The sequence below is a fragment of the Jaculus jaculus genome, chromosome 1, assembly GCF_020740685.1.
Source record: "Jaculus jaculus isolate mJacJac1 chromosome 1, mJacJac1.mat.Y.cur, whole genome shotgun sequence".
In the NCBI taxonomy this organism is placed as follows: domain Eukaryota; kingdom Metazoa; phylum Chordata; class Mammalia; order Rodentia; family Dipodidae; genus Jaculus; species Jaculus jaculus.
In genome coordinates, this window is record NC_059102.1 from 60,000,036 (window position 1) to 60,012,802 (window position 12,767).

Sequence of the window (12,767 nt, forward strand, 5' to 3'; positions counted from 1 at the left end):
GTGACATTTGGGTGCTAATGTTCTCTTTACTTGGAAGTTCCTCTCGTGGGATTAAATCTCTCTCTCTCTCCCTCTCTCGTTCTTTGTTGCAGTGCATGTGTGGAGATCAGAGGACAACTTTTGAATCTCAGTGTGCTGTTGAACTTGTGTTTGCCACAAGCTTTTAGGAAAGCCTCCAGTCTCTGTCCCTCTTCTCACAATGGGCTGGGTTACAAAATCCTACCATGACTTCTGGTTTTTACATAGGGTCTAGGGGTTGAACTTGAGTGTTCAGGTTTGAGCAGTGATCTCCCCAGCTCAAGACTTTCTGGTTTTTCAGGCACATTTCAGTGTAGCCTCCCCAAACAGCACCTTCATTTCCTTGAGTTACAGAGCATTTTATTGCCACTGATCCCTTGACTTACTCTTTCCTTATCCAAAGTTCTAGGTTTCCCCATGTCAAGGAATCCTGATCATGCCTCCTGGGCATGAGCTGTCTTCCTTCATTCTTTTAAGTTCTATCTGTAATCTGATAAAACCTATAAAATTACAAAAATTATTGATAATTATCATACATGTATATTGTGTATTTTTTCATAATCCCTTCCTGTTACCTTTTCTTCCATTGAAGCCCATCTTTCCAGCCAGTCCTCCTACTTTGATGTCTTTTGTGTTGTGTGCTCCTCCACCATCCATGACAGAATGTTGATGGGTCCAGTACTGTGCAGATATTGTACAAGTGATGACAATTGCTATCAGGCTATAAACTCAGTGACCGTGTCATGTCCAGAAGACAGCATTCCAAAGCACTCCTTCCCATTCTCTGACTCCTATATTCTTTTCACCCCCTCTTTCACAATGTTCCCTAAGGTTTGGTGATAGGGGGTAATAAAGATTAGATTTGTATTTTTCAGTACCTATTCCTTAGATAGCTAAGTGGTAATCATATGATTATATTTTAATCATAACTGGATTAAAAAACTTCATAGGGACAGTGAATTTTGTTATTTTAGTCACCTTGGTACCTTCCTGGGCACAAATTATTTTCAAACCAAGACTAACTGGGGCAGTGCTGGAAACCTGTAGTCCTAGCTATTTGGGAGGCTGAAGCAAGAGAATGGATCAAGTCCAAGAATTCTATACTGGCTTGGGTAATAAAGTGAAACCCTGTCTTAAAAAGAAAACAACATCAAAAATGAAAAGTAAAACAGCCCTAGATGTATATATTTTATAATTTATTTTCCCATTCTATTTGAAATTAAAATACCTGTAAAAGCAGAGCCCATTTATTATTCTTCTATTCTTCTTTCTTCTTCTATTCTTATAATAGAAACAACAATGAGGATTATAAAACCAACCCTGTGCAAAATTATTATAATATACTTTCAACTGAATAGTGGAAGCACATGTGTTCTACACTTTTAGCATGAAGACAAATTTCTCATGTGTCACTTCCAACAAACTAGTGCCATAAGCCTTTACTATTTAGAAAGTCTAGACTTGCCACAGCCTTCTCACATCCCTTAATATCAAAAGTTCAAGGTCACAGTGAAAACAATGGCCTTACAGGCAATGCCAATGAGTGAAGGAAACCAGAGGTAAGAGACAGCAGGGTGTGGTAGGGGTTGTATTGTATTGGAAGTCACATACTCTTCTTGTACGGATATCCATGATTCAATTGTGTGTGGGCAGAATAGATCTCATATTGCTGGATTTTCAGATTTCTTAAGAGGTGCGAGAAAGCTAGAAGTAGATATGAAATTTATCGACTTCAAAACAGTTAAAATTTTTTTAAAAATTTTATACTGGCCCATAAATTCCATTCTTTTAAAAATATTTATTGTTATTTATTTATTTAGTTGAGAGAGAATGGGCATGCCTGAGCCTCTAGTCAGTGCACATGAATGCCAGACACATGTGCCACCATGTGCATCTGACTTAGGTGGGTTCTGGGGAATCAAACCTGGGTCCTTAGGCACTGCAGACAAGCACTTTAACCACTAACACATCTCTCCAGCCCAACTTCCATTCTTTACTGGTTTACTGTGCCTCACAGGTCAATGGCTTATAACCTTTACTCTGCCAAAAGAAATAATTTATGAAGCTCTGGGCAGTGATCCCTAGGCATCCCAAAGACCTTAGCACAAGAATGCTGGAAATCAGATGTAGGCAAATAAGTACACAAGGAAGTCCAAGTCATGTTTTAAACTATCAAGTCTTTTTTTATTGCAAAACATTTATTACAGAAATCAGAAAGATTTTTCCTGTGGTATCTGCCAACTTCTGCTTTGAATTATATATCTAAACAAACAAGCTCAAAGTGCATTGTGAATCCAATAAGTGACCTTTAGAAAAAAGAACATTCCTCTAAGGAGAATATATATATATATATATATATATATATATATATATATATATATATATATGGTGTCAATAGCTATGCGAACCACTATCTATATGCAAAAGAAAGAAAAGATGTGTATATATGTATATATTTGTGTATATATATGTGTGTGTGTGTATATATATATATATATATATATATATATATATATATATATATACACACACATATATATTTAGCAAACCCAATTTCAAAATCATTGTATTTATAGGAATTCATTTAAAAATGAGATCTGAATAATTTCCCCGATATAAACTATGGTTAGAACATTTACAAACAAGAGTCTAAGTGCTATATTATGAAATGGCTATGAGTACAGCATACTGCACAGACTGTCTCACACAGTTGCTAGCAGCAGTATAAACTCAGGTCAGATGCTGAGGTGAAGGAAGCAGGTAGGTCCTCACAGTGCTACCAGATCCTTCCTCCGAGTCTCCCTCACATCGGTCCTATACTGGCATCCAGAACAATGTAGCTAAGAAACATACATGCGTGTCTGTCGGGGGTACTCTCAGGTAAGATGAGTTGCTTCTCTCTGCTCAGTTCTCGAGAGCATATCATGTGTGTGCTCACTGTGTTGGAATGAAGTCACTAACTAACCCTGCTTAACTCCAAGTCAGAATCCCCACACCCTGGCCCTTGGGAATGCTGCTGGCAGTCAGATTTGTGTGGCTAACACAAGGGCTGAGAACCTGAATGTGAATATCTTTCTGTGGGCCGCATGTTTTCTCACCCCCAGCAAGTCCTACTTCTGTCGCCATCCCCCAGGCCCATTCCCACCTTTGTGATCTGGATGTGGCCCTTGGAGTGAGTTTCCAAGTCCAGCAGAGAGACGGAGGGCCGCTTCTGACAGTGTGGGAGGCTGGTGAATATGTGAGGGCATCTTAGATAGGCAAGGAGTTCGATGGGGCGGGAGCAAACAGCAGCCACACTAGGAGCACGGGTGGAGGCAGGAGAAGGTGAAACTAGTGAGAGTTCTAAGCCTGGGCCAAAGTCAGCATGTGGGGCTCTTTCTAAGATGTTTTGGGTTCCTGTGTTAGGTTCACAGGTTCTGAGGTAATGAGGGTATCTGCTGATCTCACATATGTGCAGAAGAAGCTCGTGTTGAACTAAGAAAGGAAGGAAGATGAAGAAGGCTTTGACCCCACTCCCAGACCTGAGGTGTGAGTGGAATCCCTCATGCCTATAGTCTTCAGCAGCAGTCTGACTCCCTCAGGGTGGCTGGCGTCATGACCCCTCAGAGAGTCTGTGGACATCTACAGATGCTGTCCTTTCCTTTCAGCATTCAACACCGTTTGGTGGCAGGGGTGCAGTGGGCTGCACACTGAAAGTTCCAGAAGGAATATCCACCTTATTTTAATTGCACCTGGCTTACCTTTATCACCTAAATCCTCTCCTAGACAATGCATAGAAGTCATTACACTTTGATGTGGCGAGTGATGACAAATGAGAGGAGAGTGTGACCAGAAAGGTGACACAAATACCCTCTGACTTGAATTTTGGAAAGGAGAGAGAAGAATCTCTTTCTTTTAAATCAACCCCTTCTTCAATCAACTCTAATGTAAGAGACAGAACATTTGATTTGTGAATAGAAGAGAAAGCTCAGGGAGAAACAGGCTGAGAGAAGATTTGGTTTGCCCCGTGTATTTCAGGAGCAGTCATTTATAAGACCGAAGAGTGCCTCTGCTCTTTTCCAGATGTTGAATGGCTTCTAATAATAGAATAGTGACTTTTTTTTAAAAAGAATAAACTCCTCAGTGCCACCCAGGATCCATCAGACACTCAGTCACCCTCCCTTCCTGTCCCAGCCCTGCTCACTCACAGGGGGAGACAGCCACAAAATGAGGAGGGAGGGAGGTCACATGCAGTATCAAGGGACTGCTCACTCACAGAGATTTGTATATTCCTGTCCTATCACAGTAGATCTTTGACTTTTATCTCTGCTTTAGTAATTTGCATCCAGGAAGCCGTAAAGAATCCTGGACATACCTTTCCTATATCACAGATGTCACTACACCTAGACCTTGGGATTCCAAAGTGTTTGTGGCTTGCCATCTCTGGGTCCCAGAACTATTGCAACCTGAAGTTAATACTTTATTTCATATTATTTGTTCAGAGCTTAAAAATGATTGAAAAAAAAAACCCTTTGATTACTTTTTAGTGTTTGAAAATTGAACATAATCCCCAGTGTAAGAAGCCCAACAATTTGAGCGAGTTCCTAACTGGTTTAAGCATCACAGCAGGCAAGAATAAAATGTTAAGTGCCTTAGAAAAGTCAAAGGAAATGCATAAAGCACTGCATGCATTTTGCTGACACAAAATTAGGACTGGCTTAAAGAGGGATTACTTCATTTAAGTCACATTGTTATCGTTAGAGGATAGTTTAATGTAACATCTAGGCCAAGTATATAGCCACCTACACACTAACATCACTTTATATAGAAAGGACAGTGTTACTAAGTGAACACATTTGTAAAATACTGTACACTGCTTCCACATTGGGCTAGCAGATGTAAACAAACAGCTAATTCAACTGGTGTTTAGAGTATTAGTTTGAGTTTGTTTGTCACATAGTCTTTGCATAACATGCCTGCTTATTCTTCACAGATTCACAACTTGCCTCTCACAGCTCACAAGTCTTGGCAGAGGATGTACATAGCTCATACAAATATCTTAACAGTAGTCCGAGGAATGTGAGAAGCATAACGCAGGTCAGGAACAAAATGGTCCATTTCACAAGGATGCCAAGTAACATGGAATTGGGGACATAATCAATCCTTGCAACATGTGCTTCTTTATTGAATGTTACAGATTTATAAATGATTATAAAGCTGTCCTGTAACGTTCATTAATACAACCACATGCTACAACTATGCTGGGTTTCAAACAGGTTACAGACATGTTTACATGTGTTTTATAATAGAGCATTGCCAAACATGTTATATGGCATAGCCTATAGATATAGCATGATGGATGACTAGATAACATTTATTATCTTTAAGGAAATCAAACAGCACAAACATTCAGGAAGATAACATGGTATAGCCCCAGAAAGAAGAAAAGAATGTACTATCCAGTTATCTACCATAAAGTTATCTATAGAAACCAGATTTTAAAATACATTTGTAACATTCGGAAGAAACACATTTTGTGTTTTCACAAGTACATCTTTCCCATTTTATTATTCTTGTATATGTATTTGAAAAGGGGGAACTTTCAAAGTGCTAGATAAGAAATGGCCCTGGAAGCTTCAACTTTAAAGAAACACCCAGTTCTGTAAAGTGCCACACTGACTGCCCTGCTTTTGGCTTGAGGAGACGCACAAACTGGCCGTGACAATGGTATTCCAGTTTTCTAATGCTCCACCCAGACCATCAAAGTTTCTAACTACAGATAGAAACAATGTTGGTGAATCAGAAAATTTCCATGGTCATTTTCATAAAACATCCTTAACTTTTTTTTCTGAAAGGAAGGAACAAATCATTACACATTGTAATGTATAAAAATTGGCACTTCTGAAGCAGCAGGTTAAACTGAAGGTATTCCTTCCTTGAACCCTCTAACTTTATTCACAGTCCTCAGCAACAGGCTGTTCATGAGTTGCTTAATTCACAATTCTCGGTGGGGGACACAGAGGAACAAACCAGCTGAGTGCAAGCTGACTGCACAAGGCCACAGAATCAACACCACATTGGTGCACAGAGAGCCAGGGAAATGGAGAGATGGGATTGAAAACAACACACACATATGTGCACACGTAAGAGATGGCTTGTGAGAATTACACAGTTTGTGTCTAAAGTCATTTAGATTTGGCTTATAGATTTCACATACTTCACCAAAGATGTGAGCACTTAATTTTCATGCACAACAAAGGAACCAGGTAGTCACAAAATCAAGACTGTTAGGTGTTTCCTTTCGCAGGCCGTGTTCTTTCCTCTCCAGTCATCACAATGCCTGGAAACACTTGCGCTCATCCTTTTCTTTTCCGAGCTTCCAATCTGGTCCACTGGGAGGCCCTGGAGGTGCTGGATGTCCCGCTTTATGTCTCTCTGTGAATGCTTACTACTCAAAATCATGAAAACATTAGGGCCTAAGGACATCAGCTAGGCACATCTAATCTAAGAAATGAAAATAAGGAGACCTCGGTTCAAACTATGGTGCTGAGACTTGGCCTTCCTGAGAAGTACAAAGAAGTGGTCTTAACACATAAAGTGCCTGCTACAGCTACATGGATTACAGAAAACGCGATTCCCTTTCCTGTCTGTCAGTCAATATGGAACCAGGGGTGTCATGAACTTTTTGAAGGTATATGCTGTGGTGTGGGAGGGTTCTGAGCTGTCATTGTATCTTCAGGGGGACCCTTGACTCAATGACATTTAAAAACCACTGATTTGTTCTCAGGTGAAAGCTGTTTCCTGAGGGAAATCACCCATGAGGGTGCTACTCATTTTGCCTAAATACCAAGGTGTGAAAAAGAAATTCTTTACAGATGTGATTTTTGCTACTCTTTACACAGTGAAAAACTTGTTTCCTCCTTTAAAAAAAAATATTTAAAGGCTAGAGATTTTGTGATGGATTTACTCAATTTCATAAAATGAGATGTAACTTGGTGTTTACAATTGCAATTAAGCAAAAGAATCAGGTAGCATCTTAGACCAGAAATATTAAATCATTTTTCTTTCTTTTATACTTTTTTTTAGCACTAAAGATTCACAACAGTGTCTCATATATGCTAAGCAAGTGCTTCACTGAGCCACATCCGCAGCCAACTATTTTTCCTTTCTTTCTTTCCTTTCTTTTTTCTTTCTGTTGTTTTGAACAGGATCTCACATAGCCTTGGCTGGTCTCAAACTCTGTAGCTGAGGCTAACCTTGAGCTCCTGCCTGCTGCCTTCACCTCCCGACTGCTGGAATCATAGCATGTGCCACCACACCCAGCTCTAAATCATTCTCTTGAAGGCTTTGCTCTTTTGAAAATTTCAGTGATCCAAATCAAATTCCAAAGATCTGGGGGTGGGGGTCAAGAATTCTTTATTCCACTTCAAATCCAGATTCTAGTCTAGAAATGTATGCCACTGTTTTAAAGTCTGTAATACTAACTTGGTTTAGAATTGCACATGGTCCTTGGTGGTAATAACCATGTATAGGAGGAGCCAGAAGAAGGCGATGCCAAGTCAGTTAGTGCTTTCAGACAAAAAGGGGCAGAGGACAGGTGGTGAGTTATTTTGACAATTCTTGTGTAGTTCAAGAGAAAAGTTGGGGTGACAGGGAGTTTTAGAAATTATAATTCCAGCAGTCATTCTAACAGCAGAAAGACTCTTCCAGAGGAACTTCTTGGATGCTATAAACAATCTTGATTCTACCTCCAGGTGATAGAAAGGTCAAAGCCTCTTATGAAAACTGTCTCTGTCTGTTTATATACTATATATAAACATGTGTCTCTATAAATGTATATATATGTATATAAGCAGCATATACTACAGAACTCTTTATATAGTATATTTGCTTTCTATTTTAGTCTATTGCATCTTTTTTACAGCTCTGTATATAAGAAAAATATTCATGGTATGCTTACAACTGATGGCTTTGGGTTGATACCAAACTCCCAGTCAATTCAAAGGTTATTTATGGTTTGAAACTCCCTTAAAAAGTACTTTGGGACATTTCCATAAAAAAGATACCAGCCCTTGAAAAACTCCAATTAAATTTATGCTGAGCTCAGATTAGATGGAAAGACTCTAGGTATGAAAATATCCACATATAACCTTGTATTCATATACAAAAAGATCATGTGATGAGTAGTGTGAAAAATTGGCAGTTACATCTGGGGGTGTTCAGGGGACACAATGGAGTCATGCACATGATGAAGGTCACAAAGCAACATGACACATTATGAATGGTGAGACTATAACAAGATCCCATAATGCAATTTTATGTTTGTCCCACCATTTAAGTTCCATATTACATATTCAATGAGCAAATTCATTGATGACAGGTGAGATATAAAATAACATAAAAATATAAAATTATTTAATTACATTCATCCTGAGCTTACTCTACTATTCTTGATTGCCCACTGTATAGAATAAATCATACGACTTTTATCTTTAACATCAACTCTTCTTTCATTTCGATTGCAAGACAAAAAGGCATTTCTGTTCCCTTGTTTTCGTCAAAAAAGAAAAACAGTTGTGGCACCAGAAGTGAATATATAAGAGACAGGCGAACTATGACTGTTACCTTGTTTTTCTTTATAATGACCAATTATAGAGATGTTGGCATGAGAAGGATGTGGGACGTTAGGTAGAACTGCTTGCTGCCGGCTTATACTGAATAAAAAGGATGCTCTTCATCAGTCACCAGTGATGGAGCCAATGCGAAAAGAAAACAGAATTGAAGTTTAGAATATCTCATTTTGTATTCTGGATATTTTATTTATTTGCAGTTTAGACCTGTATCCTCAACTCTTGATAATGGGCAGAAATACCAAGATGCCTCCTGACTTAGAGAGTGCTTGAGTCCCTTGGTTTCCCTAGAGCTCAGGGCTTTCTGCAGTGCCTGGTGACACACAGTCATCCCTAATCCTTCTTCTCTCCCTCTTCTCCCATCTCTGCCCAGCAAGTGTGAACATGCTTTAATCCCCCCACCCCCCGTGTTTGGCACTGGGTCAGATCAAATTCTTTCTTGATCTGTAGCCCAGAAGTTACCTTTGAATTAACATCTCCCAACGCATTGCTTGTTTTGCTCAGCTAAGAATAAAGCGGGTATGATTCAGGGAAGGGGTGGGGAAGGTGGACATAGGGGAGAAATTTTAGTGCTGGATTCTCGAGCCTCCTGCAACACATAGTAAGAAGGTTTAGTTGTGCTTGCTTTCAAAGCTGTGGAATGCCGATGTTCTAGACAGTCTCCTCATGGACAGGCTGTCCCCTCGGTCCTCCGGCTTGGAGGACTTACTCCTCTGGAAGGGATTTCGCAGGCTTGCAGCGTTCCGCTGCCTGTCGAGCTTATCACTGATGGAAAAGCTCTTCCTGGTATGTGCATATGGCGCACTTGGCTCCTCTGCGGAGTAGCTGTTGGCGCGCTCTATCTTGGGAACTGTGATGTTGTTGGACAGGGTTCTGTCTGCATTTTCCCCCTCCTGGGAGGATATCACGATGGCAGCTCTCCGGCCTCTGGCCTCATTGTCCTCACTGTCAGAACCTGGATGGCTCAGTTCTGCTTCTCTCTCAGGGTGGCAACACGATAAATCCTCCACTTTGTCTCCAAGACCTCCTGGGAAGGTGGCTCTGTCAGAAATCACTTGAGGGGCATTGACACACCTTGTGTCAATACAGTCTGTAATACTTGTATATTCTGCTGTTTTCACTGGCACCCCAAAGTTGGCATAATAGCTCCTTGAAGGAGAAAACATAAAGCTATGGGACTTCACAATGGGGGCTTCTTCTAGGAGAAAGGGTGTGGTGGCTATGTAGCGGCTACTCTTGGAACGCTCAATGGTGTGGTACATTGGAGGGTCTGAGTCCCAGGGGTTTTGGCATTCTGGGAGGTGGGTGTAATCAGAAGAAAAAGATCTAGTGTCCATGGAGGTGAGGTCTTCGAAATCAATGCTCCGGCTTGGAGGTCTGTCTGTGGGTGCAAGGGTTGCATAGGCACTACTTGAAGGGGCTGTGGAAGGCACCAGAGCTGAAAAGCTTGGCTCGCCCAGCCCAAGGATGTTCACAGAATTGTCCAGAGGGTCTATATCGCAGTGGAGTTCATCCATGGCAGAGACATAGATGTCTATGCATGATGATGGTCTTCTGGAATCGGGAACAATGGCCAAGGTGTTTGCAGGGGCGGCGGGAACTTTGGATTCTTTTGCTACTGAGTGGGAGCTGGTAGCCCGATGTAGGCTCAGGGACCTTTCTTTAAAAATGCTTTCCAACTTTTCTATACCACCTTTGTCTTTCATATTGACTGAATAGAAAGAATGGCTTCGCATACGGGGCATTAAGGTTGGAGAAGTTGGGGACATGGTCTCCTCACCTGCAGGGTCTATACTCTCTTGGAGTTTGAAGGTGTTCCCTTCCTGGCTGTTGAAGCTGCTCTGGCGGACGATGTAGGCCGCATCTGTGCAGTCCGAGGAGGTCCGTGAGCGGATCTTGTTGGATTCGGCCCGCTCTAGACCTGTTAGCCGTTCCAGGGCTGTGGCCATGCGTCCAATGAGCTCCTCAAGCTGCGCTAGCCGGATGTCCACGGTCTGGAGCGAAGCCTTCATGGAGTGCTCTCTCTCGTTGACTTCCTCCAGCCTCATGGACATGTTCTCCACCCTGTGTGAAAAGGAGACAAGGAAAGTCACTCAAGTCCGGTTCTTCTGCTGGGGAGTTAGAAGGACAGAGGACATCAAAATTATGCCCTCCTCCCTGAAGGAAACTAAGGGGTTATGGGAAATAACAGGGGCTGAGGGACACTGAGTGGCTTTGCTGCTGCTACTGAGAATCACAGAAGGCAAATTTTCTTAGAGCTCGTGGAGGTTTGAATCAGATGTCCCCTGTAAACTCGTGTGTTCTGAATGCTGGCCCCCAGCTAATGGTAACTTGGGAGGTGGAGCCTTGCTGGAGGAGGTGTGCTATTGGGGGTGGGCTTTGAGGTGTGATAGTCAGGTCTTCCCTGCCAGAACGTGGCTCGCTCTCTTGCTGCTGTTTTCCACCTGCTGTGGTAGAGGTAATGTCCAGCCTCTGCTCATGCCATGCTATCCCCTGCCATCATGGAGCTTCCCCTTGAGACTGTAAGCCAAAATCAAATCAAAAACAAAAACAAAACAAACAAACAACAAAAAAACCCAAAACCAAACAAACAAAAAAACCCTTTCCTTTCATGAACTGCTTTTGGTTGGTTGCTTTATCCTACCAATGAAGAGGTAACTACAGCAGTGCTGGAAGAGGTGAGTTTCTCTAGTGGTTTTCTTTAACTTTAACAGTCTTTAGAAAGGGTCTCTCTGTGTTGCCCAGGCTGATCTGGAAGTCCTCAAATAATAGTTCCATCCCAGCTTCCCCCGGACCTGGAACTACAGGTGTGTCCCACCATGCCCAGCACAAGTCAGAGATTTTTAGCTTTCTGTTCGACATACTGGTCCTACTAGCTTTTCAGTGCTAGAAAGTAATAAAGGGCAGTGCAGTCATGTGCTTCCTGTTCTTTTTGGAGCCCAGTGTACAGTTTGAATGAAATAAAGATGTTGTCTTGGTGTAACTGTATGGGATCATTGATCCAAAGACTGCTGAATGCCTGCGTGCCACAACCTGTGTGGTGGGTCCTATCTCCAGTCTCCCTTCCTTAAGCGATAGGATCTGACACCATGGGGAAAATGAGAGGCAGAGCTGAGGTCCAACAGACAACAGAAGGGTTGGAGGCTGAGGTCAGCTGGGCACAGATGGGGAACCCAGAAGTGTAGAAGGTTGACACCACGGGGTACAGGGGAAGGATTCTTGTTAGGAACACTAGGAGGGGAGTAGTGGAAATCCCAAGAGCAAAGAAGATCCAGGAGATGCAAGTAGTGGTGAGAAGCCAGCTGCAGCAGGGCTTAGGAGCTTAACATTGCTGCAGGCTCCCAGGTGGTTGGGATATAAGCCTTGTGGAAAATAGCACAGAATAGTGTTATCTTTTTTTTTTTTTTTTTTTTTTTTTGAGGTAGGGTCTCACTCCAGCCCAGGCTGACCTGATATTCACTATGTAGTCAAAGGGTGGCCTCAAACTCATGGCAATCCTCCTATCTCTGCCTCCTCTGGAGTGCTGGGATTAAAGGCGCCAACACACCTGGCTCATGGTATCCTTTTCATTCAGAATTGAGGGTGTGTTTAGTCATCTAACTACCTAACAGTCTGATGATTTAAGGTATGGGTCTAAGTGAAAGGGTTTACTGTAGAGGCTAAAAGATGAGTCCTAGATCAAATTCATATGTCTTCTTCATAACTAGACTGCTTCATTAAGTTTTTTCAGAGTGTGTGTCTGCCTAGGCATGTGCATGTGCAGATGTGTGCACCCCATGCACATGCATGCAGAGACTGGAGGAGGGTATTAGGTGTCTTTCTCTAGAGTTCTTCTGCTTTATTATCTGGGAACAGGGTCTTCACTGAACCCCGAGCTTTTGCCTTTTTTGTTGGGCTGACCAACAAGTCCCAGAAGTCTTCCTGTCTCTACCCCTATCAATGCTGGGTTCAAGCACGAATGGCCATGCCTGGCTTTGTATGTGGTTTCTGGCAGTCCAACTCAGGTCCTTATGGTTTCTCATCAAGTGCTTTTACTCACTGAGCCATCTCTCTAGTCCCTACAGTGCTTTCTTTAAATTTCAGGTCAAATGGGTGTATATCCTAGATATCAATAGGCCTGAAGACCCAACCAAGAATTTT

At 42.0% G+C, this 12,767-nt stretch overlaps 1 protein-coding gene across 10 annotated transcripts in view; it reads right to left on the reverse strand.

Annotated features, from left to right (window-relative positions):
- Positions 1-5,158: 5,158 nt before the first annotated feature.
- Trpm3 (transient receptor potential cation channel subfamily M member 3) overlaps positions 5,159-12,767 on the reverse strand; it is a 980,795-nt gene continuing 973,186 nt past the window's right edge. For 8 of the 10 annotated variants that reach the window (XM_045151751.1, XM_045151752.1, XM_004653125.2 and 5 more), the window contains one exon: positions 5,159-10,691. In XM_045151751.1, the coding sequence (XP_045007686.1) occupies positions 9,239-10,691 (1,453 nt within the window). In that variant the 3' untranslated portion in view covers positions 5,159-9,238. The remainder of the gene's footprint in view (positions 10,692-12,767) is intronic. The other 2 variants (XM_004653138.2, XM_045151764.1) reach the window with 1 other exon arrangement.